This window comes from Manis pentadactyla, chromosome 11 (assembly GCF_030020395.1).
Source record: "Manis pentadactyla isolate mManPen7 chromosome 11, mManPen7.hap1, whole genome shotgun sequence".
NCBI lineage: Eukaryota > Metazoa > Chordata > Mammalia > Pholidota > Manidae > Manis > Manis pentadactyla.
In genome coordinates, this window is record NC_080029.1 from 31184649 (window position 1) to 31198549 (window position 13901).

Genomic DNA, 13901 nt, shown 5'->3' on the forward strand with positions numbered 1-13901 from the left:
TTGTCAAATGCTTTCTCTGCATCTATTGAAATGATTATATGATTTTATCTTTTTCTGAATGTGGTATATCACATTGATTTGTGTATGTTCATTTTTGTATCCCAAGGATAAATTCCACATGATCATCTTTAATAATCTTTTTAAAGGGCTCCTTTGCTAATATGGTTTATGAATATTTTATTGAAATTTTCATATCCATTTAGCAGGGGTATTAATCTGTACTTTCCTTTTCCTGTAGTGTCCTTATCTGGCTTTAGTATCAGGGCAATGCTGGCCTCATGAGTTTGGAAATGTTTCCACCTAGCCAACTTTTTGCAAGCATTCTAAAAGGACTAGTGTTAATCCTTTAAATGTTTGGTAGACTTCACCAGTGAAACTATCTGATTATGGAATTTTCTTTGTTGGAGGTTTTTTATTACCTGTTAAATCTCCTTACTTGTAATTAGTCTTCCAGATTTTCTATTTCTTGATGATTCAGTTTTAGTAACTATTTATGTATGTTTCTAGGAATTTTTCTATTTCTTTTAGGTTACCCAGTTTGCCAGCATTGAATTGTTTAGAGTAGCCTCTAATGATCTTTTGTATTTCTGTGGTATTGATTGTAGTGTTCTCTCATTTCTGATTTTATATATGTGAGTTCTCTTTTTTTCTTGGCAAGTCTAGCTAAAGGTTTGTCAATTTCATTTATCTTTTCAACATTCCAGCTCTTCGTTTCATTGATCTTTTCTATTGTTTTTTGGGGGTCTCTATTTCATTTATTTCTGCTCTGATATTTGTTTTTCCTTCCTTCTGCTAACTCTGGGCTTAATTTGTTATTCTAGTTCATTGAGGTATAAAGTAAGATTGCTTATTCAATATTGTTCTTATTTCTTAAGGTTCACTTTGACACTATAAACTTCCATCTTAGAATTGTTTCTGCAGAATCCCATAAGTTGACATGCTTTGCTTTCATTTTCATTTATTTCAGTATATTCTTGATTTCCCTTTTGAGTTCTTTTTGACCCATTTGTTATTCAGGACCATGTGGTTTAATGTCCACTTATTTGTGGATGTCTAAGATTTCCTTCTGTTATTGATTTCTTATTTCATAACATCAGGTTGGAAAAGATACTTCATGTGATTTTAACCTTCTTAAATTTGCTCAGACTTGTTTTATGTCCTCTCATAAGCTCTATCCTGGAGAATGGTTGATGTACATGTGAGAAGAATGAATATTATGCTGCTGTTGAATGGAGTTTTCTGTATATGTTAGTTCCATTTGGTTTAAAATATGGTCAAATACAACATTTCCTCATTGATTTTCTATCTGGATGATCTGTCCATTGTTGAAAGTGGGATATTGAAGGTAGAGGAGAAAAAGATGGTGGAGTACAAAGGTGAGGTAGAAAATGTCTTCCAAAAACACATAAAAGAAGAAACTACAGCAAATACAACTAAGCCTGTAAAAGACCTGAAGACTGCAGAACAGACCATCTATACCTGGAGAAGAAAAGAAAACCACACAGAAAAGAGTAATGGGGCAGAGTCACAATTGAGCAGGACCCAACCCCAGCCCACAGGCAGGAGGTAGAGGAAAAGAGCAGGGAGGGGATAGAAGCCCAGGAACTTTTCGCACCAGGCCCTGGAGATATGCTCCAGGAGTGCACATCCACATTACATTGGGCCCTGGTGATTAGTGGGGCTGGACATCTGGTCAGGTGGAATACTCTGGGAGTTTGAGACTGCAGCTGCTTATGGAGGACAGGCATGCTGTGCCAGTCCTGAGCCCAATGCAGAGGTGGCAGTTTGACTTGCCAAGAAGGGTGCCAGAGTACATTGGATGCAGCTCTGTCCTCAGAAGAAAAGGCAGGTGAAGAATACCTCCCCAGCCCTCCCTTGGCCCAACAGGTGGGGAACTCTCAGGAGCTCCAGACATTCCAACCCCCTCAGTGGCAACACAGCCCCAAGGTGCCTGCCTGTGCACACTGCCAGTGAGCCAACCCACTCAGCCCAGCAGCAGCACATGACTTTGCTGTCTGGCAGGAAAAAGGAGACTCTCCCAGCTTTCTTGGTCCCATTTCAGCTCATCTGGGGAGGTGCCTGTAGGAGCCAGCCCCTAGAGGTCCTTACTCTCTGCGGGTGCCTAAGCCAGTGGCTGTACATCCCACCCTTCTCCAGAGCTGTAAAACAGCCCCTCCTACCCCATTAACACTGCAGCTCTGTCATCACTGCAAGGAGGCAGAGGGCAGCCCTGCTCATGTGATCCTAGCAGAAGTTTCTGCTGTGATCACAAGGGCTTCAGATGAAGCAAACTACAGGCACAGACTCAGACTACTATGGAAGAAATACAGAAGGGTGGCTGTGCCTACTGTATTCCAACAGCTGGAACTTCCACAAAGTAGAACCAGGCACTGGAGAGTAGAGTTCTTGAACTTCTGGGCATTATAAGCCTTCATAAATTCATTACTTCATAAATTCTTCCTTCATAAATTCATTACTCTATAGGCCAGGAAGTATAGAAGATCCGTCTAATACAAAGGAAGAAACACAGAAACCCTGACAAAATGAGGAGGCAGAGGAATATGTTTCAAACAGAACTACAGGACAAGATACCAGAAAGAGCTAAATTAAACAGAGATCACCAATTTTTGTGATAAAGATTTCAAAGTAAAAGTCATAAGCATGTTCACTGATTTACAGAAAAGTATTCAAGATCTCAGAGAGACTTCAACAAAAAGATAGAAGACCTGAAAAAAGCCACTTAGAACTGAAGAACACAGTAACTGAAATGAAACATACAATGGAGGAAATGAATAGTAGATTACCTCAAGTAGAGGAGACAGTCAGTAAGATGGAAATTAGAGAACAAGAACACAATGAAGCTGAGGAACAGAGAGAAAAATGGATCTGTATGAGTGAAAGGATGATAAGAGAGCTGTATGACCAATCCAAATGAAACAACATTCACATAATAGGGTCACCAGAAGGAGAAAAGAGAGACAAAGGAATAAAAAATCTCTTTGAGGAAATAATTGTTGATAACTTCCCCAATCTGGGAAAGGAAATAGACACTCAGGTCATGAAAGTTCAGAGAGCCCCTAACAAAAGGAACCCCAGGAAGACAACACCAAAATATAATAATTAAAATGGCAAAGATTAAGTATAAGGAGAGAGTATTGAAAGCAGCAAGAGAGAGAAAAGTGGCTACTTAAAAGGGAAACTCCATCAGGCTATCAGCAGACTTCTCAGCAGAAACTTTACAGGCTAGAAGGGAGTGGCATGAAATATTTAATGTACTGAAACAGAAGGACCCTCAACCAAGAATCCTCTACTTAGCAAGATTAGCATTCAGACTTGAAGCAGGGATTAAACAATTTCCAGATAAATGAAGACTTAAAGAATTCAGAACCACTAAACCAGCATTAAAGGATATACTAAAGCTACTGCCATAGATGGAAATGCTCCTGAGGCTAAATAGTTTTCATCAGTGAAAATAAACCCACAGTAAAGGTTGTAGACAATTTAGTTAATTACCAAGCAAGTAGAAATTAAAACAAAAATAAGTAGCAAACTGGCTACACACAACATCAGTCAAGGGATGCATGAAAAGTGCAGATGATAACATCTAATACATAAAGTGTTGAGGAAGAGAAGAAAAAATACTTTTAGATTGTGTTGAAATAGAGCAATCACAAACTTATACAGACTGTTATATAGTCAGGAAGCTATCCTTGAGCTACTATGGTAACCACACATCTAAAGCCTATAATAGGTACACAAAAGTTTAAAAAAGAGAAATCCAACCACAACGCTAAAGAAAACCATCAAATAACAAGAGCATATGATAGACAGTGACTGTAATGGGGAGGGACTTGGGGTAGGGGAGAGCCTAGTAAACATAATGTTCTTCATGTAATTGTAGATTAATGATAACAAATAAAAAAAATAAGAGCATAAGAGAAGAGGAAAGGAACAGAGAGGAGTCATAAAAACAAAAGAATTAATAAGATGGCAATAAGTACATACCTATCAACAATTACTTTAAATGGAAATGGACTGAATGCACGAATCAAAAGACATAGAGTGGCAGAATGGATAAATAAACAAGATCCATCTATATGCTTCCTCCAAGAGACTCATTTCAGACTCAAGGACATTCACAGACTAAAAGAGAGGGGATGGTAAAGATATTTCCTGCAAACAATAGGGAGAAAAGGGCAGGAGTAGCAGTACTTATATCAGACAAAATAGACTTCAAAACAAAGAAAGCAATGAGACCAAGAAGGATATTACATAATGATAAAGGGAACTGTCCAACAAGAGGATATAATCATTATAAATATCTATGCACCTAATCTAGGAGCACCTAAATATGTAAAAAAAACATTAACAGAATTAAAGGATTACAACACCTTCATTTTAGACTTTAACATACCATAGGAGACTTCACATCAATTGATCAACCAGACAGAAAATAAATAAGGAAACGGATGCACTGAATAGTACATTAGATCAGATGGACTTAACACACATCAACTGAACACTCCACCAAAAAGCAGCAGTTTAGATATTCTTCTCAAGTATACATGAAACATTCTCTCGAATAGATCACATACTAGGCCACAAAAAGAGCCTCAATAAATTAAAAAAGAATTGTATCAAGCAGCTTCTCGGACCCCAATGGGATGAAACTAGAAATAAATAACACAAAGAGAACAAAAAAGTCTACAAACACCTGGAGGCTAAACAACTTACTTCTAAATAATCAATGGCTCAATGAACAAATTAAAGCAAATCAAGTAATACATGGAGACAGATGAAAACAAAAATTCAACAGTCCAAAATCTGTGGGATGCATGAAAGCAGTTTTAAGAGGGAAGTACATAGAAATACAGGCCTACCTCAAGAAACAAGAACAATCCCAAATGAACAGTCTAAACTCACAGTTAAAGAAACTAGAAAAAGAAGAACAAATGAATCTCAAAGTTAGTAGAAGGAGGGGCATAATAAAGCTCAGAGCAGAAATCAATAAAATAGAGAAGAATCAAACAATAGAAAAAAATTAATGAAACCAGGAGCTGGTTCTTTGAGAAAACAAACAAAATAGATAAACCCCTTGCCAGACTTACTACGAAAAAGGAGTACAAACATAAGCGAAATCAAAAACAAAGAAGGAATAATCACTACGGGTACCACAGAAATACAAAGAATTATTAGGGAATACTAGGAAAAACTACAGGCCAATAAATTGGACAAACTAGAAGAAATGGACAACTTCCTAGAAAAATACAGCCTTTCGTGACTGACTAAGGAAGCAACAGAACATCTGAACAAACCAATTACCAGTAATGAAATTGAAATGCTAATCAAAAAACTACCAAAAACAAAATCCTAGGACCAGATGAATTATATCAAACATTTCAAGATGAGATAATACCTATCATTCTTAAAGTATTCAAACAAGTAGAAGATGAGGGAATACTTCCAAATTCATTCTATGAAGCTGGCATCACTCTAATACCAAAACCAGACAAAGACACCACAAACAAAGAAAAATTATAGACTAATATCCCTGATGAACATACATGCAAAAATCCTCAACAAAATATTAGCAAACTGAATTAAAAATACATCTAAAAGATTATCCATCATGACTAAGTGGGATTTATTCCAGGGATGCAAGAATGGTATGATATTCGTAAATCAATCAATATCATACATCACATTAGCAAAAAGAAGGATAAAAACCACATGATCATCTCAATAGATGCTGAAAAAGCATTTGACAGAATTCAACATCTATTCATGATAAAAACTCTCAACAAAATGGGTTTAGGGTGTATGTACCTCAATGTAGTAAAGACCATATACAAGCCCACAGCCAACCTCATACTTAATAGCAAAAAGCTGAAAGCTTTTCCTCTAAGATCAGGAATAGACAAGGATGCCCACTCTCACCACTTTTATTCAAAATAGTACTGGAGGTCCTAATCATGGCAATCAGACAAAAAGAAATAAAAGGCATCCAAATTAGTAATGAAGAAGTTAAACTGTCACTATTTGTAGACTATATGATATTATACATAGAAAACTCTAAAGACTCCACCAAAACATTAGAACTAGTAACTGAATTCAGCAAAGTTGCAGGATACAAAATTAATATACAGAAATCTGTTGCATTCCTATATACTAACAATGAACTAGCAGAAAGAGAAATCAGGAAAACAACCTCATTCACAATTGCATTGAGAGGAATAAAATATCTAGAAATAAACCTAACCAAGGACATGATATGCCTATACTCTGAAAACTGTAAGATGCTCAAGAGAGAAACTAAAGAAGATACCAATAAATGGAAATACATCCCATGCTCTTGGGTAGGAAGAATTAATATTGTCAAAATGGCCATCCTGCCCAAAGCAATTTACAGATTCAATGTAATCCCTATCAAAATACCAACAGTATTTTTAATGAATTAGAACAAATAGTTCTAAATTACATAGGGAACCACAAAACACCCCCAAATAGCCAAAGCAATCCTGAGAAGGAAGAACAAAGCTGGAGGGATTATGCTCCCTAACTTCAAGCTCTACTACAAAGCTACAGTAATCAAAACAGTTTGGTACTGGCACAAGAACAGACCCATAAATCAATGGAACAGAATAGAGAACCCAGATATAAACCCACACATATATGCTCAATTAATGTACAATAAAGGAGCTATGAATATACAATGGGGGAAAGACAGCCTCTTCTACAACTGGTATTAGGAAACTGGACAGCTAGATGATAGAAAACAAAAGTGGATTACTGTCTAATTCCATACACAAAAATAAACTCAAAATTCATCAAGACCTGAATCTGAATCATGAAACCATAAAATTCTTAGAAGAAAACATAGGCAATAATCTCTTGAACATAAATATGAGCACTTTTTTCCTGGAGACATCTCTTTGGGCAAGGGAAATAAAAAATGAATAAATGGGACTACATCAAACTAAAAAGTTGTACAGCAAAGGATACCATCATTAGAACAAAAAGGCAACCTACAGTATGGGAGAATATATTCATAAGCAACTCATCTGATAAGTGGTTAATATCCAAAATATATAAAGAACTCATATGCCTCTACACCCAAAAAACAACCCAATTAAAAAAAGGGTGGAAGACATAAACAGACATTTTGCCCAAGAAGAAATTCATATGGCCAACAGGCACGTGAAATGATGCTCCACATTGCTAATCATCAGGGAAATGCAAATCAAAACCATAATCAGATACCTCCTCACACCAGTTAGAATGGCCACTATCCAAAAGACAAGAAATAACAGATGTTGGCAAGGATGTGGAGAAATGGGAACCCTCCTACACTGTTGGTGGGAATGTAAACTAGTTCAACCATTGTGGAAAGCAGTATGGAGGTTCCTCAAAAAACTCAAAATAGAAATACCATTTGACCCAGGAATTCCACTCCTAGGAATTTACCCTAAGAATGCAGGAGCCCAGTTTGAAAAAGACATATGCACCCCTATGTTTATCGCAGCACTATTTACAATAGCCAAGAAATGGAAGCAACCTAAGTGTCCATCAGTAGATGAATGGATAAAGAAGATGTGGTACATATACACAATGGAATATTATTCAGCCATAAGAAGAAAACAAATCCTACCATTTGCAACAACATGGCTGGAACTAGAGGGTATTATGCTCAGTGAAATAAGCCAGGCGTAGAAAGACAAGTATCAAATGATTTCACTCATCCATGGAGTATAAGAACAAAGCAAAAACTGAAGGAACAAACAGCACTAGATTCACAGAACCCAAGAATGGACTAACAGTTACTAAAGGGAAAGGGACTGGGGAGGATGGGTGTGAAGGAAGGGATAAGGGGAATAAGGGGCATTATGATTAGCACACATAATATAGTGGGGGGGCACAGGGAAGGCAGTATAGGACAGAGAAGACAAGTAGTGACTCTACAGCATCTTACTACACTGATGTACAGTGACTGTAATGGGATATGTGGTGGTGACTTGATAATGGGGGGAATCTAGTAATCACAGTGTTGCTCATTTAATTTTGTATTAATGATACCAAAAAAGAAATCCTAGTGAAATCTCCAACTTAAGCAATTTAAGCAATTTACAGCTCTTGATCAATAAGCATTTGTTTTGAGGTTATAAAACGTTTTTCCTGAATAATAAATAAATTGTTCTTATTGTTTCCTGTCTGATAAAATGGGAATAAGGATATCTGTATACAAATACTGTTTATTTTTTTATTTGAAAAAAAGAGAGAGAGAGACTGTCATCACAATAGTTCATAGGAATACTCAGTTACTGTCTCATAACAATATCCTTTCCTATATAAGGTGATACAGTGCCAGACTGTATAATACCCTGTCTGTATAGTATTCAACAAACTGCATGGCAGCTTCTCTCTTCTTCTCCTTTGATTACATGGAAAGTGAAAAAGAAAATATATGTATTTCAAAAAGACTGGATCCCACAATGGTGGGTGGTGAGGTGACCCTAGCATCACTGTGACCCTGGGCCACAAGTTTGGGAATACGGAGCATGTAACAACCCATAGCCTGGTGACCTTTGGAGCAGCGCGCTTTCCTGCACTACTTCAACAGAGGCATCCCCAGGCCACTGAAGCGCACCCAGGGGTCCGTCCTTTGCACAGCACTGCCATGTCCAGTTTCATCTTGTGTACACGTTGGGGAGCCGGGAGTTTGAGAAATCCAAGAGGATGAATCTAGCTGTCTATGAAAATGACAGATGAGCAGCTCATCTGGATAGTGGTTCCCTGTCTCTGAAGGACCCTTCTCTGGGAGAGAAGTCTAGATTTCAGGGTATTGAAGACACAATAAACTCCTTATGGGCTACACACACACACATTTAAGTTTCTTTGAGCCACGTCACCAGAAGCTGACAGTCTACAACCCTGATGAGGGCTCTCACTAGAACCCTACCATTCTGCCCTCTGATCTCAGAATTCGAAGTGTCCAGAACTTTAACCACTCTAGAAATGAGTAAGATACTACAGTGGACACTGGGAGATCTTGACTGGAACTAAGGGGAAGAGAAGATGATTAAAATGTAACACTGGTCACATAAAAATAGCCCGTATCAATTCAAACAACCCTCTGCTAAAGCATCTATCTTAATTTCCAATAATATATGGCTATTTTCGGAATGATTTTTTTTTAAAGTTAAACAAGTTACATGCTTCCAAAACACAATGGTAGGACTGGCATAGGATAGACACTCTCATTCCAAAAAGAAAAAATAGGAAAGAAGGAAAGAATAACAGATCCTAAGCAAAACATAAGGGCAAGAGAATAATTCTCTTTGGCTCCATGTTCTTCCCCCTAGGTACACTGGGGATTTCACATACCTGTTTGCATGGAGGTCCTGCCTTCCAGAGACACTGGGGTGGAAGTTCTGCCCCTGCATCTTTGCCACACAGGGGTTGGCCACCCAAGGCTTCAGGAGGCCTCTCACATGGCTTTGCTGCACTCAGCCCACACTGCAGTTGTGTATCTGTGATTCTCCTGGACTGAAACAACACACAAGTGGCTCTACCAGTGTGAGGGCTTGGGAGTAGCCTGACTGCATGGATATGTAAGCATTTCCCTAGGAGGTTTTCTTTGTGGTGGCCCACCTCACTGGAGAGGAGTTCCTTCCCACACATCAGGAAACTGCTGGTATGATTTCTATTCCCTTGAATTAGTTTGCACTGTAATAGAACTTCACACAAATACAATCATATACTGAGTTCCTTTGGTCTGATTTCTATTATTATATCTGTGAAATAGACACATACATTTATGTGAATCAGAAGTTCTGATGTACTGAGAATTATTCCACCAAATGTATATGCCAGTTAGTTTATCCATACAACTATTACATACTGGTTCCAGTTTGTGGAATAAATTCATAAATAACACAGCTATGAACACTTATGTACAACTTGATGACTATAATTACTGAGATATAGGGTAGGTATAGTTTATAAGAAAAAATTACTACACAACTTATTTTTCTTCTCATGGCCTCTATTCACAGTTTGTTTCCATCAATCACCACCGACGGCGTTCAATTTTTATAAAATGTGAGACACTCTCATTCACTTCTCAAAATTCTTTTACAGAGAAGTTCCACTCTACTCACATTTCCTATTTTAATTACAGTTGACTCCTTATATTATTTAGTTTGAGGGGAAAAAAGTTATTAATTGTCTTAAAATCACACCAAACCTACTTACTATTCTCTTGTGACCTCTCCAAGACACCACAGGATCATTCCACCCAGATACACACACGATTTTTTCCAGTTCCTCCTATTTTATCTCAGCTTTTGGGCCCTGTGCTAGGATCCCTGCCCCAGTAGGCACAACCTCCCCTATGAGCACCCCATTGTTAGGTAATAGCTTACCCACCCCCTGCACCTCTCTGGGGGTGCCCAGCCTCAGGTCTCTCTCTGCTCTCCTCATGACTACACTGATGGAAAAGGTGCTGTTTCAGGGATCATCTTGCCTGCCTCCCACTTGACTGCATTTCCTTCATCACTGGCTGCCTCACTCATGGGGGCTGCCTTGGCCCAGAACCACCTTATGGGTGAGCTCTGGCTGCCTCTGTTTGGGCTACTACTGTCCGCCATCTGCCACTCCCATGCCCCACCAGGATGGCGCTTCACTTCCTCTGAAATTGTGATCCCCAGGAAGGTGTCCCACAGGTGGTCTGGAGCTGAGATACAGGTCAGCTCTCCTACAAGATTCACTGTGGGGGCCAAAGACATGTGATTCACATGAAACTCAAAAAGAGCTTGCTGCCCAGACATTTTCCTGTTATCACCAATAATGGTCAAGGTGCCATGCAGGAGGATTACCCCTTTGTCCCATGAGGCTGTTACTACTACAGCTACCTGGAAGGGGTTCCCAGGTCCGTGGGCACACTGGACACCTGCTCTGGCGGTTTGCATGGCATGCTGCAGATGGATGACTTCACTTATGAAATAAAGCCACTGAAGGCTTCTTCCAAATTTGAGCATGTTGTATCTCTGCTCGTGTCTGAAGAAAGATCAGCAGAGCTAGGAAAGTGTGAGATTGAAGAGGAAGGTACAAATGAAGCATATGCAGACGAAATACTTGCTGAAACTCCTAGAGCAGGTCCTGTGTATTTGTGGTGGTCACATAAGAAATACCTTAAAATCCACTATACTGTTGCTAACTCACTAGTTGTTCATAATACTAATCACACATGTATAATAGAGAATAGAGTGATTTTAAACAACATTATGCACACCATTTACAAACAATGTCATCTGGATATCAACATACGTGTTATGTGCATATGGGATGGTATGGATCCATTTAATATGTATTTATATGCTGATGTGCAAAAAAATTTAACCGATTTTGGTTTGTGGAAATATGGATTTTGGGAGCAAATCCCACGACACTTCATTGCTTCTTACAGGACATATAATTGGTGGGGTCTCATTGCGCCCACCAAAATGGAGTATGCAACGCCAACTGGGGAGCATCATATGTTTTTGTAGGAAATTACCACATATTTTTAGCTGCCACGGTTTCAGTGCATACATTAGGTCATGGCCTGGGTGTTTCTCATGATTACTCTGGTTGTGTTTGTTTTCGAAGAAGAAATTGCATCATGGCGCCTACACCTGGTCTTCTAGATACATTCAGCAATTGTTCTTATAACAGACTACATATAAAGCTTACTCATTGGGATCCTTGTTTGAGTGCTCCAAATGATACTTTTCCTTATGTACCTCCTCGTTGTGGTGACAAGATCATATACCAGGAGGAAGAACGTGACTGTGGCTCCTTAAAAGAGTGTGCTGACAATAAGTGTTGTGAGAACAACTGTTCCCTCTCCCTTGGCAGTGAGTGCAGCCAAGGAGATTGCTGTGATAACTGCAAATACGCTGAACCTGGAAAGATTTGCAGAAACATGCATGGTATTTGTGATTTACCAGAATACTGTGTCGGGAATGCAGAAGACTGTCCAAATGACTTTTATATCCAGGATGGAGCCCCACGTTCAGCCTTAGTCATTTGTGTGAGAGGAAACTGCTGTGACTGTGACATGCAGTGTCAGTCTCTTTTTGGCTACCAAATAAAAGACAGTTCACCAGAATGCTATCAAAAATTGAATGTGATTGGTGACCGATTTGGAAACTCTGGGGTGAGGCTGACCCGAGGAGGAGGAACACCTGTTAAATGTGAAGAAGATGATGTTTTCTGTGGACTGCTGCACTATAGCAATGTCCACCAAATTCCTGGTGGAGGTGATCACACTACATTTCGCCATGTAATAGTACAAGATGTTAAACAGGAAAGATGCTTTGGATATGATGCACACCATGGGACCAATCTTCCAGAAATGGGTCTCGTAGTGGATGGTGCAACATGCGACTCGGGATGATACTGTTTAAAACAGAATTGTACTTATTATCAGGACATGAAATTTGACTGATGTCCAGACCTGCAATTTCAGGGGCGTGTGCAACAGTAACAAACACTGTCACTGTCAGCGAGGCTGGAGGCCACCAGACTGTGAAGAGAAAGGATTAGGTGGTAGTTTAGATAGTGGCCCTCCACCAGACACAGAGCCACGTCTTCATGCCAATGTACTTGTAACTGTAAACAAGGCCCTAGTTCTATTAATTGTTCGTTTAATTCTTCTTCTGATTTCAATTGTTATTGCTGTATTTTCACACACAGAATAAACTGTAGAAAAGAAAACAGAGCAAGGAACTATTGAAGAGAGGTAATATCTTAAACCCAAGTAAACACTAACTAGAAAACACAAAATGGAGAACAACTCATTGGCATTTATTGGGAGAAATGATCAGTAATCACTCTGATAATTGCATAATCCTATAGGTAATCTGAGGTAGTCATTTTAAAATAAAATGACTTGGCAATGCAAGAAGGGTCTGTGTGTTTGAATTTGTTTAACGTTTAGTGTCTGGTCATATTTGTAGTGTTCCTATAGATGACAGGAGTCTCAGATTGACCAAAAAGAGGACCTGTACCTCTTCAAGATGTGGATTCTAATGTTTTATAGATGCACCTGTAGCAAATCTTGTTTGCACGGATATACACTAGTTTAACAGCATAGTGAACTTTTCCAGCTGGTTATGTACTAGACTTTTGGCATTTGTTCACTGTTCTGCTAGTGTCAAATAAGGATAAAAAGAAAACTTGACAGAGTCTGTAGATCAGAAAAACTATGTCATAGGCATGTGAATGTCAGCAGTATTCGACCACCTGCTAAGCATGTGATCTTGGACAAAGTCTTAAGCTTTCAGAGATTCAAGGTTGCATGTTACACTGAGAGATGAAATGTGTTTTCCACAGGTCATAAGAAAGCATCTGAGAAGGACCTGGAATGTGTTATGCTCTCTATGTTTTGAAGTATGGTTGATATACAATACTGTATTGGTTTCATATCCACAACATAGTGAGTGATTCAACAATTATTGGCATTATAAATGCTTGCCATGACAAGTTTAGTTATCAGATGTCCCTACACAAAGTTATTACACTATTATTGACTATATTCCCTATAGTGTACTTTTATGCCCACGATTATTTTATAATTGGATATTTGTATGTCTTTATCCTGGTCACCTATTGCATCCTACTTTCTTCCCTTATAGCAACCACCAGAATCTTGTCTTTGTTTATGAGTGTATTTCTGTTTTGTTGTTTCAGATTCCACATATAAGGAAAATCAATTGGTATTTGCTTTCTCTGCCTCATTTCCCTCTAGGTCAATCCATGTTGTCCCAGATGGCAAGGTATCATTATTTTCTATGGCTGTGCAGTATTCCATTGCATACATGTACCAGTTCTTCATTATCCATTCATCTACCAAGGGATAC

General features: G+C 38.7%; 1 protein-coding gene across 1 annotated transcript in view; it reads left to right on the plus strand.

The window, feature by feature from the left end:
- The first annotated feature begins 10569 nt into the window (after positions 1 to 10569).
- LOC118926350 (disintegrin and metalloproteinase domain-containing protein 29-like) overlaps positions 10570 to 13901 on the plus strand; it is a 33126-nt gene continuing 29794 nt past the window's right edge. The window contains 4 exon segments of the mRNA XM_036913032.2: positions 10570 to 10735; positions 10738 to 11247; positions 11481 to 12483; positions 12485 to 12719. Of these exon segments, the coding sequence (XP_036768927.2) occupies positions 10570 to 10735; positions 10738 to 11247; positions 11481 to 12483; positions 12485 to 12719 (1914 nt within the window).